The sequence below is a fragment of the Trichoplusia ni genome, chromosome 6, assembly GCF_003590095.1.
Source record: "Trichoplusia ni isolate ovarian cell line Hi5 chromosome 6, tn1, whole genome shotgun sequence".
NCBI classification, from domain to species: domain Eukaryota; kingdom Metazoa; phylum Arthropoda; class Insecta; order Lepidoptera; family Noctuidae; genus Trichoplusia; species Trichoplusia ni.
In genome coordinates this window covers 14,362,419-14,382,488 of record NC_039483.1, presented here as the reverse complement: position 1 = coordinate 14,382,488, position 20,070 = coordinate 14,362,419, and the positions used below count along the sequence as shown (strand labels likewise).

Here is a 20,070-nt window from a genome sequence, read left to right as displayed (position 1 = left end):
TTCACGAAGCATTTATCTGCAAACTTCTGCCGGGAGGTTTGTCAATTCTTGCCAATATATCCGGTGAAGCAGTTCCTGCACTTAAGCTAGCTGCAGAGACCTCTTTAATACACATACATATTTAATTAAATAAGAACACCCTATAGTATAGGATCTAATAGCAATATAATAACCAATGACGTCATCATATGTACTCGGAATATAAACCTCTATTTTTTACCAATGATTTAGCACAATATAAGTGTTATCATAATGGGGTGATTGACAAAAATGTACAACAAACTTGTCAAAGTCATAAGTCAAAACCTTGACTTTGTGCTTGACGGTCGTACGTGCGAATACATGCACAGTGGGTCTACCCGGTCCACCTCGTCACGAAATGATGTGATGATTGTGGAAGCGTGACTGTGCAATACACGGCGTAGAACGGCATCTCTTTCAACACCTTCAATTACTTTAAGAAAAGATTTTGTAAAAATAATTTAGGTAAAAAATCTATTTTTTATTGTTGCTAGAAAAACCAAAATAAGATGATTTTCCATTCATTTTCACGGTTTAGGCTTTATCGGTTGGGAGAGATTTTCAGACTGAAACATAACGGAAAATAGTTGGTCAACGAATTCCTGGAAAAAGGCCTAAATATAAGTAAATATGGCTAATGAAGAGCTTTCTTAAACTTCAATACACACAAAAGTGACTCTCCGGACACTAATGTGAACTCTATAAAGAGGCCCCATTCACTAAAAATAACCTTTGTGTACAAATGATAACAAACTGAATAAACACAATATATTGCATATTCATGCGTGTTGTTATTATATCAAAAGTACAATACTTGAACAATCATCGTGTCACCTCAGGGCTCAGCGACTCTACTGTAAGCAGTATAAGCTCTTAATGCGCAATTGCTGCATTGTGGAAGCGAGATGGCACGTTGTATTGCGATTGGAACTATCTCTCTCTAACAACGGCAACAGACTTCAAGAATTCATCTTATAGGTACAGTCGTAAATACAAGCGGAGTAACAATAGTTGTTATGTTTCCAGATGATGTTCACGATGCGGTCACATCACATGCTGACTGACGTCGTGCTCGAGGTCGGCAACGAGCTGTTCCATGTTCACAAAGTCGTCCTGGCTGCAGGAAGTCCGTACTTCAAAGTGAGTATCTACAAATCCCCTTATCGACATTCCAAGTGGACTAACATTATTCAGATGTAAACCATTCGTTAGTGTGCTACTCGAACACGGTAGTATATTATTATGCACACCAATAAAGTTTACCAACTTTATAACTGATATCTGAAACACAACCTCTGAATGGGCGTAGCGATGGTGGTCATAGAAATAGGTTCTGTATCCCAAGAATCAAAGATTCGTACAAATTCGAAGCCACGTCGCGTTATCAGATAATATTTTTTTATCGCACGCAATCAAATATAAGCAAGTCATCGTAATAGAATAATATTTATTCATAAAATATTCGCAGGACATTAGAATGATCGTTTGAAGGTTATCTCACAGGTTTGTGTAACCCAATAATATGAGCGAGACAGGATGTGTACTTAGTCATTCACTCCTAATATTTTTTTAATGAACTGGTCACCTACCTATGGAGCATAGTGTAAACACTGCATTATCTTATCGCCTACGCATCTTACTTTAATTAAAAAGTTCTTTGTTGATATTGGAAAATAAACAGACTTTGAAAAAAAACATCGTTCCGATGATAGCTTGAATTTCGAATGCGCGATAATTGTTATCATACGTTTTGACAGATATGACATATCAAACGTTGGCCTTTTGGACGGTACACTTCTCGCGCACGTGGGTTTCGGTACGATTTTTTCCTGAAGAAGTAGTTATTTTACGAAGTCTGATTTTCATCGCGAGAGTAATATGCAAAGTCCAAAAGATTATCTAGTTTTCATTTCAAGTCTAAAGATAGCCTTTCATAATTGAGCATTTATAGATGAAATGCTACACCTTACACAGATATAATATTCCTTTATTTCACACCACATAAATACAGGATTGAATAATGATAATAGTTACATTTTGCCACAATGGGCAGTCTTACATACTTCTCACAAAATATATAACGACTGTATTCAGGGAACGATGAACCTTAAGAAATTAAAAACTAAATAAAATTTGACATTATTAATACACTTGTATGTTACATTAGTTAATATACATTACGTATGTGATCTAGAATGTGAAGCGGGCTCACTGGGTTAATGACCGGATTCCTTGACACTGTTCAAGTGGTACAAAGTGTTCAAACTTAGTTCTAATCAAAGTGACTTTTTTACCTTTCTAAGTTAATCTGATACCATTGAGTAACGGTAGAGGAAAACGCCTTGAGGAAACCCGCGTTTAACTACTTGAGTCACGACATTCTTATTCATCTTATGCACTAAACACTGTTTGGTGCATTTGATGAACGTGAATTCAGAAATTGTAAATAATGTAGTGCATTTGTGGCAGATTCCTAGGTCTGGACTGTCTCGTGGGATATCGGACTTTTTTTATTTGTATATTGAACTTAACAGTTAGTCCAAATTTTCATTTTTTTCTAAGAAGACTATTGCTTTCTTCAAGGAAATTAGACATTCCCATGCTGTATGGATAATATTAATTTTATTCCACGTAGTATAATGTTCACACCCAAACACCTGTGTTCCTCTGTGTTCCACCTCTTAACGCGCGAATCCCAAACTTTGCTAAAAAAGCCAGTCAGATTCACCACACAGCATGAGAATAGGTTGATCTAAACTATATCATTTTCCCCAGGCTATGTTCACAAGCGGCCTGAAGGAGTGCGAGATGTCGCGCGTTCGTCTGCAGGGCGTGTGCCCCTCGGCCATCGCGTGGCTCGTGTACTTCCTGTACACCGGCAAGATCCGGATCACTGAGATTACTGTCTGCCAGCTCCTACCCGCCGCCACTATGTTCCAAGTAAGTTATATTAAATATTACCTTATAAATTTATTACCTAAATTTTCCCCCTGGTCTGAAAGTAAGAAAAGTGCATTAAATACTGAAAATTGTCTGGAACATTAAATGGTTATCATTTTGCGCAAGGGCAAAGGACAGCGGCTAGAAATGTTCTTGTTTACCTACCGGTCTCTACATGCCATGATAAAGTCTGTCACATGAGACCGAATGGCGACAACTGAGACTAGTTTGATACGACTTTGTTACAGTAACATTTGAGTTTCAAATCCACTGACAAGCTAATTACATTAATCTTTATCAAAACCGGTATTAGTACTTCAAATAAAACCTTTTTAATGGACATGTTTTTTTTTCAATACGCATAAACAAAAAGCAATCTATAATTGGTGAACTTGCCGAGTTCAAACTCAGCCTCGAGCCATTCTCAGAAAAATAGAAAACGCCAGTCAGAAAACAGATAGAACATTTTGGCCGCAGCTGTACGTGTACAATGACGAAAATTCGTATAAATGCCAGTAATTGTGATGCGACAGTTTCATGTATTTGTAGTTATCGCAATGCTGTATAAAACGCCATGTTACTGAACAATATTGAAAGAGTTTTTGTTCAAAACATTAGGACAGTTACTAACTGAGATATGTCGAGTGTTGTATATTATATTAGGAGTTTATTATAATTGCTCAAAAATACATATAGTATATTATAATACCATAAAAATAAGTCTTTATACACTTTTTCGGACAGTTTTGAGACAGGTTTAAACAAATTTCATGAACTACACAATTTTGAGCAAATAAATTTTATATGTAACAATTATAAGTATATGAAAAAAAGGTATTATGATGATTATTCTTGTTTACCTTTCGTCACAATCTCTGAACGAGGTATATTCCTTCAAGTGAAGTTTGGTAAACTTTAGCAATCTACACTTATTTTAGCTATGTTGCGACAGATATCGAACGTGATTGACGCGTGCTGCGCCTTCCTGGAGCGCCAGCTGGACCCCTCCAACGCCATCGGGATCGCCAACTTCGCCGAACAACATGGCTGCGTCGACCTCAAGAAGAAAGCGAACCAGTTCATTGAGAGGCATTTCACGCAGGTATGTGAACTCTAATCTCGCACCTACTTTGTGTAATCAGCTGTCTTTGGTATCTTCAAGCAAATAGAGCAAAGAGCATTACTCTTATATGAAAGCGTATTAACTGTTCTTATAAGGCACATATTAATGGTTGGTGTATTTAAAATATTCAGGGATTCCTCTACCAATAAGAGCGAAAAATAATACGCTAAACTGCACCTTATTGCATAAATCATAAAATTGTTTTATAACTAAAACAGACCTTTCTGCAGCTACACATCTGCAGTAATAGGTCGATAAATATCCTATGGAGGCGTGTTAGTACTTGATAGTGTTCCAACACTTTCAAGTACTCACTATCAGATATTAAAATTTAATTTTACGGCGAGGTTCTGAGTTCCTAAAAAATAATTTCCTGTTTAATAGCCGGTTAGCAACAACCCAGACATCATTGTTTTTGTCGTGACTTTGAACTACAAAGCAAGTCATTGCAGTGCCAATTGCAATAGACAGATTATCAGCGGTTTATGTATGTAAATATATTTATCATTTCGTATCATGAGTTGCGATAATGGTATCACAAAAACATTCAGTTTGTAGGCATGTTTCATTTTTGAGTTTATGTTTATTTTCCTTATATCCTTAACACCGAAAATTCCCTCACTTTTCTAAAATCAGTCTATAATATTATGATTATTGTGTGTAGTTACGTAAACGTATATTGATAAGTCTTACTAATTACAAGTCAATAGTGTTATGTTAATTACTAAAGATTTTAATCTTCAATAAGCAAATAATAATCCCTGATTACATCAGTTTTTGACGTTTAGATATATTTTTTATAAACTGTAAAAAAAACTGATTACCTACATTTTTTATTGCCAAGTTCTTTATTGCGCTGCATTCATTTTAATTTAATTATCATCACATTAATCTAGACTTAAAAGATTGATAAAAAAAATATCATAGTCATCAAAAGACTACCTATCTAATTAAATTGCAAACAAAATGTAAGCAAAATTATTACACGTCACTTATTACTAAGTTGTTGATCAAACAACTTATAACTATAAAATATCTATGATTGATATTGTAACTCGAAAATATATCGATAAAACGTAGATACTTGAATCATTCGATTATGAATGTAATCGATACTTAATAAATACACGAATCAATCGATTATAAAGTTAAATCGATACTACGTTAATACTCGAATCATTCGATTAATTAAAATTAATTATTATCTAACATTCTATAAACTACGTTGTTTGTTTATCTAGCGCTGTACACTAGCTATCATAGGCAACGTAATCAGAGTCAAGGATCTCTACATCAGCTTTATACAGAAAAACAAGAGTTTAAAATGCGACTCACTTCCGTTGTTTTTTTTTTATTGATTGTTTAAGTTTCTCCGTAATGTCAATATAAAAAGAAAGACAGTCATTGTAAAGGGAAAAGTGACCGCAAGTTGAGTGTAATTGTTATGACTAGACCCCTATTCTGCTATTTACAATTACCGATAATTGAATTAAATTGTCAATATTTGTATTATTCCAAGGATTTTTCCGACACCATAATTTTAAATTCAGAATGAGGCTATTGTAAATAGCAGAATCGGGGCCCTGATCTAAACCTATCACCCGCCGTTCGATTGTTATTGGCCCATCTGAAGTTAAAAATGTATTGGATATCATTTAAAATACCGCGACCATGCGTTTATTTATTAACCTTATATCATTTTTGCTTGCCAGCCTCGACACCACCACAACGTGTCTCTTTGAAGCCCTTATACAAAAATATTGAGTGTGGCAATAGGTAAAGTCGTGTACCACGTGGTTTTAACGCCTGTGATAACGTCATTTCTAACCAATATATAAACCTATTTGTATACTAAGAAGATTTTTTGTTTGTAATCGTCATGTGATTGCTAAAACTGAACAAGATGTTAATTATAAATGTGTTTTATACTGAAATATAATCTGCGCAATGACATTCGATATATGAGAGGTTTAATTTGATATATTTGGATAGCATTTTAATGAACAATGTATCTTAGAAGCGTTTATGGATTGCGTTGCCAACCGGCTTTCCCTGGTTTAGTCCTAGTAAGTTTTAGGCTGCCCGCGACACACAAACTGTACTCGCACACATAGATCAACTGACTAAGTTAAAAAAACCTGCCATGTCTGGGTTCTGTACTCTAAAATCCGGGTTCATTACGCGTCTCGATCTGGTTTTAAAATTTCAGAGGCGGCAACCCTATTTATGGATAGATAATTTAGACCATGACTCATACGTATTTAAATTACGTTTACCATATGCCTCATACGCCGTCGTTACTATAGATTGTCTTGTGTTTAAATTTATGTCACTCATAAGATACTTGAACATGACTCATACAGCCACTTATAACTGTGTAAATATATTATATTATTTCGGAAAACTCACGAATGCTTCTATTTCCAATATTGTCTATTTCCCCGTAAACAACATCTGTTTCGCTCTCTGATATACGTTCATTGAATACTTCGGCGTAATCATACACTTTGCGTTATTCTCAAAATTATCTCTCTGTCAAATTAAATAAATTTACTCTGATTATTCTTAAGATTTGTGTCGTCATACAAAATCGTGACATTTTCGCGGTATTTAGAGAATTATAACAAATATTATCTAGTGATATCGTGTTATCGTAATCGTTAATTACCGGATACGTAGTTCGAACTACGACTCAAGCAAGAGCCATTTTGGCAGTATAGTTAGTGATGGCGTTCAACCGTATACTGTATTGGAGATTAAAATGCTGATAACAAAACTGCTGTTAAAGTAATCAACATTATGAAACAAATGACTAAGTTGATTAAAATATTATGTAATATTTTTTTAACTTCCTTATTGTGAGATTAATTCCTTGTGTCGCCGAGCGATTCACAAATATTAAACTCACATGCACAAAGATACCCAGACTCAAGACAAGCACTCGTTGATCACACAAACGCTTGTCGTACGTTGTCTCTCATAGTCTGACGTGATGATCTCAATCACTAGGCTATCCGTACAGTCAATATTATTATTTGATAGTTTTATTTAGTATTCTACTCCAAATTACGCATTTTATTGAACAGCTCATTTTTTTTTTACGCATGACGTACATTAACTAGTGTTAAGACTTAGTCATTTTATACAGAAATCATGATATTAATGAACTAACTAATCTTGTCTAGAAATATTGGGGAAAGAACCGATATCGAAACTCATACATCTGTTTATCTTGCCTGATAATAAGAAGCTTGATTTGAATAAATTGGTAACAGATGCGTTTCTATTGGGATGTCTTATTTAATTTTTTTTTGATTCGTCTAAAGTATTTTTACGATATTTTTAGTTCTTTTTAAAAAATAATGTTGTTTAGGATTGGCAGTCGTTATGCTACGAGTCGCCTGTATATGTATTGCTTTCTTGTAACTCTTAAACATTTTTCTACACAATAATTGTAAATTCAGTAAGGGACGGTACACTCAAGGTCAATACAATTAACTTCCAATTATTGTATTGGCAAAATGAGAGAATAGGGATTTTTTCAAACTTAATCCACTTGCCATTCTTTCATCGGCCATTGTAAAATAGCAGAATCTGGGCCGTGGAATTCAATTATTTTAATATTCTAAGAATAAATCCAAGCTTTCAAATTATTCGTGTCGTAAGAATAGCCAAGCTGTCTTAAGAGCTCTCTTTAATGAAAGGTCTTGTTATTTTCAGGTCTGTCAAGAAGAAGAGTTTTTACAGTTAACGCCACAAGAGTTGATCTGCATGATTCGTAAAGATGAGCTCAACGTGAGGGAGGAAAGAGAAGTCTATAATGCTGTGTTGAGTTGGGTAAGTAATACTACTGCTAGCATTACTAATTATTTATTTATTTGTTATTATTACCCATTAGTGTATCACGAACGGGAAAACGCGCCACTGTTTTTTATTTATCCCGTTTAATGGCTAACAGTGATCGGTTTTCTGAGGAAGTCTTGTTAATTATACGATTGTCAAAATGTTGTGAAGACGTTAGATTTTGACTTTATATTGCGTAATGATGCGCAATGAAAAGTCACGTTATCGAAAAATAGCGCTTTTCGATGCGGGGACGGATCAGAGGGTTATAATCGCAAAAATGAAGAGTTGATCATATTTCTGCTCAAAGATTACAATTAGTTAATCAATTAACCTTTTTGCTCTAATATCATGATTATTTTGTCAATAATATTTTTGAAGTTTTAAGATTGTGAAATGCTATCACCTATATATTATACTATATGGGAATACTTATACGATAAAAAATAATAGAAATAAAATAATATTACTAGACATATCAGCTTAGGTTATCTTCCTTATTGTTGTTTGTAAAATGGTTTGGAATGGGAAAATGAACCAAGATCTTGACGTTTTAGAGTAACATTAAGTCCCTAATAACAACCCGATGACGTCTTACTTTAAAATAAATTCCCTCTAACACTGATGTGACATATTTAAATGATATATTAACGCGATAACTGTTTCTCAGAATTCAGTAGTTACCTACTAAATGGTGACGATGAGTGTTTAACTACATCCGTTGATATCTGAAAACAAATATACAAGTCACATCGACTCACTTTATAGCCATTAAGAGGGTCGACGTGATTCTAGGTGCCATTAATGATGCAAAACTTAGCAAAAATTACTATAGTATGAATTGAGTATGTAATAATAATAAAAAAATTAAATGTGTGTAAGAAATATGGAAACTCTTGAAAGCGGATGTACATATATCAGGTTTATATAATATGCATAGAAAATGTCACAGTGACAAAATATATTTTGTTGTTAAATAAATTCTGTTCAGACTTCTGTAAAAACCTACAAACTTTTAATATTATATTTTAGTGTGTCATTCTGCAAAAACATAAAATATATGTAAATAGCTTTCGTTACATCACCTCAACTAAATGCAAATTGAACAATAAAATTGTAATTATACCTAACGGCCGTCTAGTCAATAAATCAAATGACTCGTAAATTTACTTTATAATAAAGTAAAATAATATTATCATCGTATGATTACTCAACTAACCGTTTTTAGTAACTCTACGTTAAAATTAATATTTGTTGCTTTTTTCATCTTCATTAATTTGCCTTTAGAACTTACTATTAAATTGCCATGGAAACTCTTTTTTTAAGATTGCTTGTTCCATTTCTTTCTATATTCTGATAAACTTTCTAAATATTTGAATTTATGGGCCCATTGGCGAATCCAAGACTTTCGTTTGGGAGCTTGACATCCCAACAGTAAAGTCACACTATGCATCTTATTGTTTACAACTTTTAAAAGGTATTATTGATCGCAGTAATCTAAATTCAGTGGCATTTAGAAAGGGCTAAGTCCTCTAGATCAGACACTATATGGAACGTCTCGCTTATATTTTTTACTTGAACATAAATGAAAACATCTACATTAAAAGATTGAGTAATTAAATTTGTAGAAGTTTAGTGTCGATTATTTTCTATTAAAACTTCCTTATATTAATTGCCAAAATAAAGTAATAAGTACGCAGTAAGCTTGATACATGCTTTTTTTAAGTTATAGAGCAATGACCGCGAAAATAGTAAATTTAGGTACTCAGTGTGGATGTAACACGATAGCAATGCTGTTATCTAATCGCTAAATTCTTACAAAGCTGATATATAGTGCAAAGCCATGACACTCGCTTTCATTATCAGTTTATCACTGAGAAAAAATAAATTTATTGTTTCGAAGAAACGTTTACACCCCATGACAATTGGAATAGTATTGTATTCAGTTGCGGTACATATAGATACAGTTCGAAGACCACGCGAAGAATATTTCTCAGTAGTCGTAGAGATAGAAGGAGGTATATCTTACAAAAATAGTATTCTTAAGGTGTATTTCAATACAACGTTCTTTCCATTGACGAGATTACTTACTGGGGTTTTAATACATTTGTTATCTTAATATAAATACTCAACGAAGATATGCGTACCTAGCTATCGAAACGAAACGTGGTACTTTGTTTTCCGTGATAATATGTTTTCATTTAAACATATTATTATCGCTGTACGTTTTGTAAAGTCATGTTTTGCTAATGAAGGTGTGGGTATAAAGATTATTTGTAAGATTATTGTTTGACTGTGTATTAGCAGGTGGATGCGGCTGTTATCAGGCAGCACCTAGCACACAACATTGCAATGACTCAACAATATTCTGTTTAAAATACGGGTGAAGGATGGATACCTTCTTGCTTTGTTAAGATAGGGAATAAAGGAAAATTAAAATATATAGTCAAGTTATGGGGATAGCAGTAATATAATTATTGGGACTGCAAATAGAGAACTTAAAATTAAATATGCGATCCCGACAATTGGAAAATGCCTGCTTATAGCAATTATACAATATTTTTTGCAAAATCAATATGTCCACGTATATGCCAGTCTCGCAGTAGCAATACCAGATACATTGAACTGGTTTTAGTTATGGTAATAAAGAAACAAACAATGATGAAACCTGAGACCATCACTCCTTTTCTGAGTAGTCGTAAAATTATAGCAATCATTAAGCATATATGCTTCAAGTTATATTGTCATAAAGTTTATGAATGTCATATTTTAACTAATACCTGTATAAATAATAAAACTAGTATATCACATGTGTACTCGAAAATGTCAACGTTCTGCGTTCAAGACCAAACATTTCGCTGCTGCACTTTATAGTCGTCAAATTGATATAGATTATTGTAATCGCACCATGTGCTATACCGTGGGCATTATGTAATCATATAATCTTTAATTTAATCTGTGACGCAGAGTTCACCTGATCTGTGGATCGCGGGTATTGTAACTATTTTAGCCATATTGCTAAAGTACGGTTTACGGATGCGTATTTAGCGGTTTATTCTAGCGGAGCAAAAGTGAGATGATGTTCAAAGAGTATAGCAGTACTAGGCACTCCGTAGTTTAATAATTTTGAAGTAACGTTAAACTTTGACATTTTAAGACTGCTCCGATAAGTTCATAAAGAGATGGTGCGGACAAGGTAAACTCGATACCTTATCGAGAAACTACTCTCCTCTGACATTCAAGCACGAATAATCCATGTAGTGAGACACTAATGGCTCACATTTAACTACACTGGTGTACACCCACACAACATTTTTTTAGGAACCTAAACTACTTACTGCAGTTACTGAATAGCCATCCAATCTTTTTTAAGGCAGTTTAAATTCTCGAATACTAATAGAGCTATTGTATTTACAGGTAAAATACGACGAGGACAGGCGACACCCGCGGATGGAGCACATCCTGCAAGCCGTCCGCTGCCAGTACCTCACGCCGAGCTTCCTCAAAGAGCAGATGAGTACATGCACTGTGCTCAAAAAAGTTCCCGCCTGCAGAGAGTACCTCGCTAAAATATTTAAGGTAAATATAAATCAAGAAACGAACTGTCGATAACCATTGCCGTAGTATCCATAAGGCACTTTAGGCCAGTGCCTAGGGGCCCACTATGACCAGGGGCCCACCACCAAAGTAGCATCTAAATAAGCTCGATAAATTTTTTCACTGAATGAAAATAACTTGAACCAAGGGGGGCCCTACTCTTTTGTTGCCTCGGGGCCCCTGGGCCCCTAGATCCGGCCCTGTGGATAACTCGATTGTACTGGTATGCAGAAATTGGGATAACATAACAAAATAACACATCTTTGAAATGGAAAAATATCCTGTATAAGTTTTTCTGACGGCCTCTTCTCCAGTACATCTTAAAATGAAAACCTAAATGGCCTATCCGGTACCAACCGGTAGTTTTCATATCCCTCTTTTAAGCTTTGACTATGCTGTCAATCTCTGCGATTGACAGCATAGTCTAGAATCTAACCAATTTCTACCTTACTTATTAAATACATAGTGATTTAATTGCGTCACAAAACTTTTCAGGATCTCACGTTACACAAGAAGCCAGTGGTAAAGGAGCGGAGGCCGAACACGCCGCGCATCATATACGTGGCCGGCGGCTACTTCAGACACTCCATAGACCTATTCGAAGCCTTCAACTTGGACGACAACTGCTGGACCACGCTGCCGAGACTAACTGTGCCTCGCTCGGGACTGGGCGCTGCGTTTTTAAAGGTAAATTATTTTTAGAGAAACCTTTTTTGTGATAAGTGAAGGTAACAGTTATTTATTAGGTGATGGATTTTGAATCTGTTGAGTATCTACTAGATCAAAATTGACCTTGAAAAATACTTGTTTCGAAATGACTTAGACTCAACTGATGATGTAACGTTAAAAAATACCTCTGGCATAAGGACAATTTGCGGTTTTCTTATTGGCTTTGAACGTCTACTGTGGCAACAATTTCAATCGTTTTAACGCTGTAACTTCGATCTTTACAAATTTATAAAAAAACAATAGAAGGAATCGTTTGTTTCCAACGCTAAAAAAGAAAATATTAAAACCATTTTAAATGGCGAGAGGATATCGTTCTGCCGGGCAGGATTCTACGGACTTTATTCACGTTCTCGATAACTTTTTTCGTAAATTATGCTCAATATTAATTATTTTCCGGCAGGGTCTGTTCTACGCAGTGGGCGGGCGCAACACATCCCCCGGCTCGTCGTACGACAGCGACTGGGTGGACGTGTACAACCCCGCCACCGAGCACTGGCGGCCCTGCAGCCCCATGTCCACGCCCCGACACAGGGTAGGACATCATTCATTTTGTGATCGTTTTAGAATCAATTTTTAAGAGAAAAAGCATTGTTTGATACCAACTGAAAAAGTTGAGAACTTTTCAACGAAAAATCATCGTTTAGTTTATTGATATTACATTCTTGTACTATTTTAAAGTACAGCAAACCGTTCTTAGAAAATTTAAGAATCAAGTATAAATATTGATAAATAAATAAATATTTTTCACCTTTCTTTTTGAACACACCTCGTACATAGAAAAAGTTTTCTCTAAATACTCATTTATTGATGAGTTACAGTGTCTTCATGCGCTAATGACCAATTACCAATATTTGATATTAATTGTTACACGATTGTTTTCAACAGGTAGGCGTTGCAGTAATGGATGGATTATTATACGCAGTCGGCGGTTCAGCCGGCTCAGAATATCACAAATCAGTTGAATGGTAAGTGTTAAACGCAATTCAAGGTGTACGGTCACCATATCCTCTTATTATAAATATATTATTTAGCCTTTCGTATTGGACTAAACCTTTTATAAGTTTAACTTATTTAGTTTTATCAAGTACATTTCCAGTGATTTCGTTTTCTATACTCGAGAATGAATGAACTCGAATAAATGAAATTGTATATTTTCCCCCATCACTTCATTCATTTATTCGTGTTACAGTTACGACCCCGAACACGACGCGTGGACGTCGGTAGCGTCGATGGGTTGCGCACGTTTGGGCGTGGGCGTGGTCGTTGTGAACCGGCTGCTGTACGCTGTAGGCGGGTTTGACGGCGCGAGCCGTATCGCGTCTGTTGAGTGCTACCATCCTGAAAACAACTGCTGGAATGACGTCGCTCCCATGAATATCGCTAGAAGTGGAGCAGGTACTTACTCTTTGTTTTACTTAGAATTTAAGACTGTTTGGTTTAGTAAAACTATATTATTGTTATATTTAAAAATGATATTATAATATGTATTTTTAAAAACGATACACTTGTATTAAGAACGGCACACATTGTACATTGGATTATAAATATGTAATTTTGGTAACCAGGCGTAGCAGCATTGAACCAATACATCTACGTGGTGGGCGGCTACGATGGCTCGCAACAGCTGGCGTCCGTAGAGCGCTACGACACGGAGCGCGACACCTGGGAGCTCGTAGCGCCCGTACACATCGCGAGGTCCGCGCTCTCGCTCACAGTGCTCGACAACAAACTATACGCGCTCGGTATGTATCTAATATTAACTTATAGGAATCAATGACCGTCTTTTAAGACCATGCTTATTTTTCATTCTAAGATGACTTCTATGATAGCATTCCGCAATTATATAGATGAATATTTAGATTACCAACTGACGTATATTTCGTTGCGTGCAGGTGGGTACGACGGCACGTCGTTCCTGGACATCGTGGAGGTGTACGACCCGGCCAGCAACTCGTGGTCGAGCGGCACGTCGCTGACGTCCGTCCGGTCCGGGCACGCGTCGGCCGTGTGCTACCAGCACGTGGCGCCGCACTCGGACGCGTGCGAGGCGCAGCCCACCATCATCAAGAAGCTCGGCAAGCGTCCCTCCGCCGCGGGCTCGTCGCTGTCCGCCGCCTCGTCCGGCTCCTCCATGTCCCGCAACGACGACATCCCCACCGCCAACAACATCATCGGAACGCTGTCCAACTCCAGAACGCCCTGCGACTACATGTAGTGAACGCATCCAACCACGCACAGGTGATTGCTCGCCCGCGGCTCCGACCGCGTGTACGGGTACTGGAGCGACGGCATGAACTTCCCGTAATCTCAAATTATGTGCATGTTCAATTCTGGTCATATCGCAAAGTAAGGAGCCCCGGGGTTTGACATTCTGTTAGGTATTCAGATTATGATGAGTTTCATAAGAGATTCATAAGTTATTTTAAATTATTTAGCCCAGTTTTATACTAATAATCCACAAAGACAATTAATATTTAAATCAATTGTGATAACTGAATGATCTAAGGTGCTGAATAATCAAATTTGCTGGTACACATAATGTTGAATAAACTGCATAAACAATAATGAGAAGTATTAGTGTTCCGCCGATACTGCATGGGCAATGTAAATATAATCACTCAAGTTAGATAGTAAATCGATTATGACTAATTTGTGTGGAAATAATAGATGGCGGGTGAAGCGTTGACAGATAATATTTGGCCTAACATTCCTTCGGCACGAACAAACCGCAGTTCGTGAGCCAGCCGATTTTGTAATACAGAGTTTAGAAATGTTGACTTAAAAATAATTTTATTTTTAAAAGACTTCCTGTTTTATGTAAATAATTTTAAGTTTGTATGGAAATTAAATGTTATGTATAATTTAATTATTATTATTATGTACAAATTTCTTTAAGTTTAGGTGTAAATCATACTTTCCAACGTATCCTATAGATAGACAATAGAAAATATGTAAATACAATTTACTATAATTCATAAGGAAAATAAAGACTGTTATGGGAATAAAAGAAAGTTTTTTTATTAAGAAAAAAATATAAACGAAAAGAGCGAATTTCAAAAAAAATACAGAACGCAGAGACATCCACTAAGGATAGACACATACTATGTACTATATACATTAAACATTTTTAACAGTATAAGTAAGTACTTAATTGATATACATCTTTTATACCTCTGTAATTGTCTACCTACTGCTTCCGAACGCTCAACTATCTCCTGCTACATAACGCAATGCTCAGCAAATCATTGGTATGGCAATATCTTCTTACATTTTTACTCCTATAGCTAGACAGAATCGTCCTTAAGTCACTGGTGTTTGTTTTACCACTTTACGACGACGTTTGACGAATATCCTCACATCTGGCGCGTCCTGTGTATCCAAAATGGCTTGCGACTGGTTTACAGATTGCACACCCGAATCTGGACTCTTTACTATATTATTATCAGGTTTAAAATCTTTTATAGAGGATTCGGTACCGATTTTTAAATCGGTCAATTCTTTGTGAGGTGTTGATGTAGCCAAAGCCTTCATATCCTGCTTCTTGAAACTTATTGTAGCTTGTATCTGATTTTTATCAGTAACATCCCGATTAATATTGTATAGCGGTGCAACATTTACTGGTGCTTCCATAACCGCTGCATTACCATCATCATATTGCTGTTGCAATCCTTTGGAAATAATAACAGTTTGAACTACACCTGGTTCATTTGCGTCAGTTTCAGAGTTCAAATTCTTGTACATATCAAGTGTGATCATATCACTGGAATACCCTGGACACTCTTTTTCACTACCTTCCTTGTCTGAGTTGGATTTTTGTAAAATATCTGGTATTTTATTTTCTATTATGATTTCCTTGGCTGTAATAACTGGTTCAGTTGGTTTATTCATTTTAGAGATGACATCTGGACAGTCAGATGTTTTATGTGTCTTTGAATCTATTATGTCATCAAGTTTCATATCAAGTGCATTTTCACAAATAGGTAAATAGGATGGTAATCCTAAGTCTTCCGGAGTCATTAAACTGTTACTTGTATCACCAAATAAGTCACTGAATTTATTATGACTTTCTTTACTTTTACAGTCTTTCTCGTGTTTTGATTTCGTTTTCTTTTCACAATCTTGGACTACATTTGTTTTAAGTAAATCTTTCGACAAACTGTCTTTGGATTTCGTTCGCTTCTTTTTACCATTCTGTTTCTTGGTAGAGTCGCATTCCTTAGATTTTTCGTGCACAGGCAGGTTGACAGCGTCACTGACAGTATTTGCAACTGTTTCTTGTTCAGTATTAATGTTATTCGATATCTTAGTTTTAGAATCATCCTTCTTAGTTTTTGTCATCTTCAACTGATCTTTGATATGTTTTTTCTCTGTTACAAGTTTGTGAATTTCAACATTATCGCTATTTTCGTCACTTAACTCTAAATCGTCGGCAACAATTGCTATTTTTGCAGTAAGAGAATTGTTATGTAATACCTGCTTCTGAGACTCATCTTCTTTAGATTTATTGGTATTAGAGAGATTACACAGAATATTTTTATATTTAGATACCATTTTGTCAGTAGCTTTCTTCGAAATTTCGGCAATTTCAACTTTATCAGTATTATTTTTGTTTTTGGTTCCATATTCACCTACTTCAATAACAGGAACATTTAATTTGGCATTTGTATTTTTATTACTTTGTCCAACTTTTGGAATTTTGTACTTAGCAATGGGTTTGTCGAGATTGGGGTCTTGTTTTGAACTGTTTTTGGTAATACTTTTAGTATGGCATATTTCCTTTGCTTGATTAGTTTCGCGTTTTTCGTTATCAGAATCGAAGCATATCTCACCGGATTCTACTGACTCATTAGATAAACAATTGATGTCCTTAACAAGCCCTTCGCTGCATTGTGACGGTCGCCGTACTAAAGCAATAGGGACATCTACAGGTTCAAAATTCCACCCAATCTTATTAATTGGTTTTATGTCAACATTTCTGCCTACTGCTGTCGATAATACCTCTTTACCATTTTCTTTTTTAATTACATATTTTTTGCTGGTTACTCGCGGATCATCCAGAGGTGTTGCAGCTGAGGCCATTATCTCTGCAAAAGTTAAATACTTGTAGAAGTGAATATTGTGTAGTGCTTGGGTTTTGTCTTCTTGATCAAATTTTCTTTACGGAACATGCTGTATAGCATTAAACAGGCATTCTGATATTGAGGCTAACAAAACAACCCTAGTTAAAACAATGTGATTATCTTTTAACTCATACATATAAGTTACCTTTAGGATTTGCTACAGCAGAATCAGAATGTTCGTAATCTGGTGACTGGCAGGTAGCATGCCGATTGTCGTAGTCGTCTGGAGAGAACGCGGATGCGCGCTGTTTGTCGACTACGTCCTGCCCAAGGGGAGGCCTGTGATGCTCTCCCTTGAAATGTACATCAGGGTTACCAAAATTTTCGATCCTGGGTCTCTTACTATGTGGCTCGTCGTAATCAGTTGACAATCTATGTTTGGGCGCAAATCTTTCTTCATAACTTGACCTATGTTTTTCATAATCATAAGCGTGTCTATCGGAATTTATATAACGATCTTCACTGCGTTGATGGTATCGGTTGAATGACTCCCGTGGAGGGCTTTCTGGAGTCCTATACCTGTCATGTTCATGTCTAGGAAAATCATCTTTAAAATCTCTTTGAGATCCTCTTGAAGCCCTTTCTGGACTATAATGATTCCGATGTCTCGACTTGTCTCTACCTCTATAAGAGTTTTTGTCATGGTGAGGCTTGTCAGATGACCTGCTTGGTCTACCCCCTTTATAACCTGTATCTTTTGAATATTCAAGATAATGTCTAGAAGATTCGCGATAGTTTGAGTTCCTATCTTCTAAGCTAGATGTTTCTGATCTGTTACTTTGTCTATCATATCTATTTGAATTTCTCCTATCAAACTTAGAACTAGGTGGAATATCTCTGTTACTTTTTGCAGAAATATTTTGATCAAATTCTTCTTCGGAACTGAACTTTTCTTGCGGCATTCTGAAATGTAAAGACTCATTATGATATTGCTTATATATGAAATTATTTTGAACAACTATCTCTTTTATTGTTTTATACTTACGGAACAGCAGGTGTAGACTTCCTTCTGTCCCTAATACTGCTAGCAACAGTTAGTGGCGGATCATTTTGTTCCTTGTGATAAGTTGGGTTTTCTATAGGTTTATGATAATCACTTTTATTACTTGGTCTTAGATCAGGAACATTGTCTTTAGACTGTGTTTCGTAACTGAAAACAAAAGGAAAAGTGTATAAGTTTATGTTGGATGTCATTAGACAACTAGATAGATTGAAATACACAAAAAATACAATGGAATTTAATCATACAGTTTCCGAATGAAATAAGACCTGCTTTAATTTGTATCAGCATTAAAAAATATTTATACTATTCACACCCTACATATTATCATAACCTTAAATGTGGCCAATGTACGATGACTTGAAATTGTACTACCTACAGTGGTAGGCCACAAAAGATTGCATATTCCTAATTTTGTAAGAAATAGTTTCATTTCACCTACTTTTTATTTTTGGCATCAACATTCTTTGCCTTGAAGTTATCCTTCAGTTTATTATTTCCCGAGGGCTTTTCAGCAGACATTTTGTTCAAATTCGGTCCTTGGGAGACTTTATTGAAATGCCTCCTTATAATTACGCCCTTTTCAACAGCATTTACCACCATCAAGTCCTTTCTAAAAATTACAACATAGATTAAAAAAGTTTGTTTAGTTTATTTCTCATCATGTTCTTTATAAACTGTTATACATACTCCTTGTTAAGTTGGTTAATTCTTTGAGTCTTCCTTTCTATCTCTGAGCGAGCTGTTTTCAACAGGGATGAGTAGTTGTTTTCCAGTTTCTTGAACTCAGAGGCCAGGGTATCATAGTCCTGCAATATTTGCTACAATATCAATGTGCCATCCATTCATGGCTCATGTACTTCAGTTTGCACAGCTTGAAATAATATAATTTGATAATACATTGATCATATTGAAGCAGATCCATTAATTTGTTATTTACTCTACGTGTGTCAAACAAAAATTATAAATAACTTAAATTTGTAAAGAATAAAACTTCAAATCAGACAATTATTATAAAAGCTCTAACAAACGCCATAATAGAAGCTGATTCTGGGAGTGGGTCTAAAAATAATAGCATTTTTAAAGGATACATTTGATATCTCTTATTTATAACTTCTATTTTTAAAAATACATTCAAAATTACTTTTTGAAGTTTCTCCAGGGCAGTTGCATGTTCTTCAAGCTTCACTTTCAACTCGGTGTTTTCAGTCCTTAGCTGTAAAATGTACAGAATTAGTTTTAAAAACGCTATACAGATTCATCAAATCATAAAATGCTGTTCATTCGTTGTCGATATAATGATCACACTGACCACAATGTGTTGTGAAACAAATTAGTGTACACCCAAATTATTTTAGAAATTTGACAAGTCGTTTTGGCGCTAAATCTACCTACCTCCTGAATACAATTCACTTCGTTGTAGTTATCCAGATCCGCGTAAAGTTCTTCCATTACGGTAGGTGGTGGTTTCGAATGTTTGTAAATATTACTAAACTTAATCTGCACTAATCACCCAACAGGTAAAATTAAGCGTATAAAACAGTAGTAATGAACATATAGCTAACAAAGTCTCAAGTATTCATGAGATTGATTGCGAAGGATTCGATTTCAATGACAGCTCGAATGAATAACATTCTTTAGTTTATGGTAAATGTGCTATGGACAAGTGATATTTTTTTTTCATAACAATTTATTGA

At 35.5% G+C, this 20,070-nt stretch overlaps 2 protein-coding genes across 5 annotated transcripts in view; one reads left to right on the top strand and one right to left on the bottom strand.

Annotated features, from left to right (window-relative positions):
* LOC113495062 (kelch-like ECH-associated protein 1) overlaps window positions 1-15,260 on the top strand; it is a 30,976-nt gene extending 15,716 nt beyond the window's left edge. For all 3 annotated transcript variants that reach the window (XM_026873654.1, XM_026873653.1, XM_026873655.1), the window contains 11 exons: window positions 1,048-1,161; window positions 2,797-2,961; window positions 3,914-4,063; window positions 7,805-7,921; window positions 11,345-11,506; window positions 12,020-12,211; window positions 12,654-12,785; window positions 13,139-13,218; window positions 13,443-13,648; window positions 13,819-13,995; window positions 14,146-15,260. In XM_026873654.1, the coding sequence (XP_026729455.1) occupies window positions 1,048-1,161; window positions 2,797-2,961; window positions 3,914-4,063; window positions 7,805-7,921; window positions 11,345-11,506; window positions 12,020-12,211; window positions 12,654-12,785; window positions 13,139-13,218; window positions 13,443-13,648; window positions 13,819-13,995; window positions 14,146-14,468 (1,818 nt within the window). In that variant the 3' untranslated portion in view covers window positions 14,469-15,260. The remainder of the gene's footprint in view (window positions 1-1,047; window positions 1,162-2,796; window positions 2,962-3,913; window positions 4,064-7,804; window positions 7,922-11,344; window positions 11,507-12,019; window positions 12,212-12,653; window positions 12,786-13,138; window positions 13,219-13,442; window positions 13,649-13,818; window positions 13,996-14,145) is intronic.
* Window positions 15,247-20,008, bottom strand: LOC113495061. Of its 2 annotated transcripts, none has more exons than XM_026873651.1 (7): window positions 19,769-20,008; window positions 19,518-19,589; window positions 19,064-19,194; window positions 18,816-18,986; window positions 18,359-18,523; window positions 17,519-18,276; window positions 15,247-17,337 (listed from the first exon to the last, which is right to left on the bottom strand). In XM_026873651.1, exons 1-7 carry the CDS (start codon window positions 19,823-19,825, stop codon window positions 15,554-15,556), a joined length of 3,138 nt encoding a protein of 1,045 aa, XP_026729452.1. In that variant the 5' UTR covers window positions 19,826-20,008; the 3' UTR covers window positions 15,247-15,553. The 2 variants fall into 2 exon arrangements, with proteins under 2 accessions (XP_026729452.1, XP_026729453.1); XM_026873652.1 differs by having other exon boundaries at window positions 19,064-19,182.
* Window positions 20,009-20,070: the final 62 nt, after the last annotated feature.

Excerpts from the sequence above, each read along its gene's own strand:
- LOC113495061 (XM_026873651.1), bottom strand. The coding sequence starts at position 19,825 with ATGGAAGAACTTTACGCGGATCTGGATAACTACAACGAAGTGAATTGT. Across the intron at positions 19,195-19,517 it reads CCCTGGAGAAACTTCAAAAA|CAAATATTGCAGGACTATGA; the intron begins GTAATTTTGAAT and ends TTGATATTGTAG. Across the intron at positions 18,524-18,815 it reads GTTGATGCCAAAAATAAAAA|TTACGAAACACAGTCTAAAG; the intron begins GTAGGTGAAATG and ends TTTTGTTTTCAG.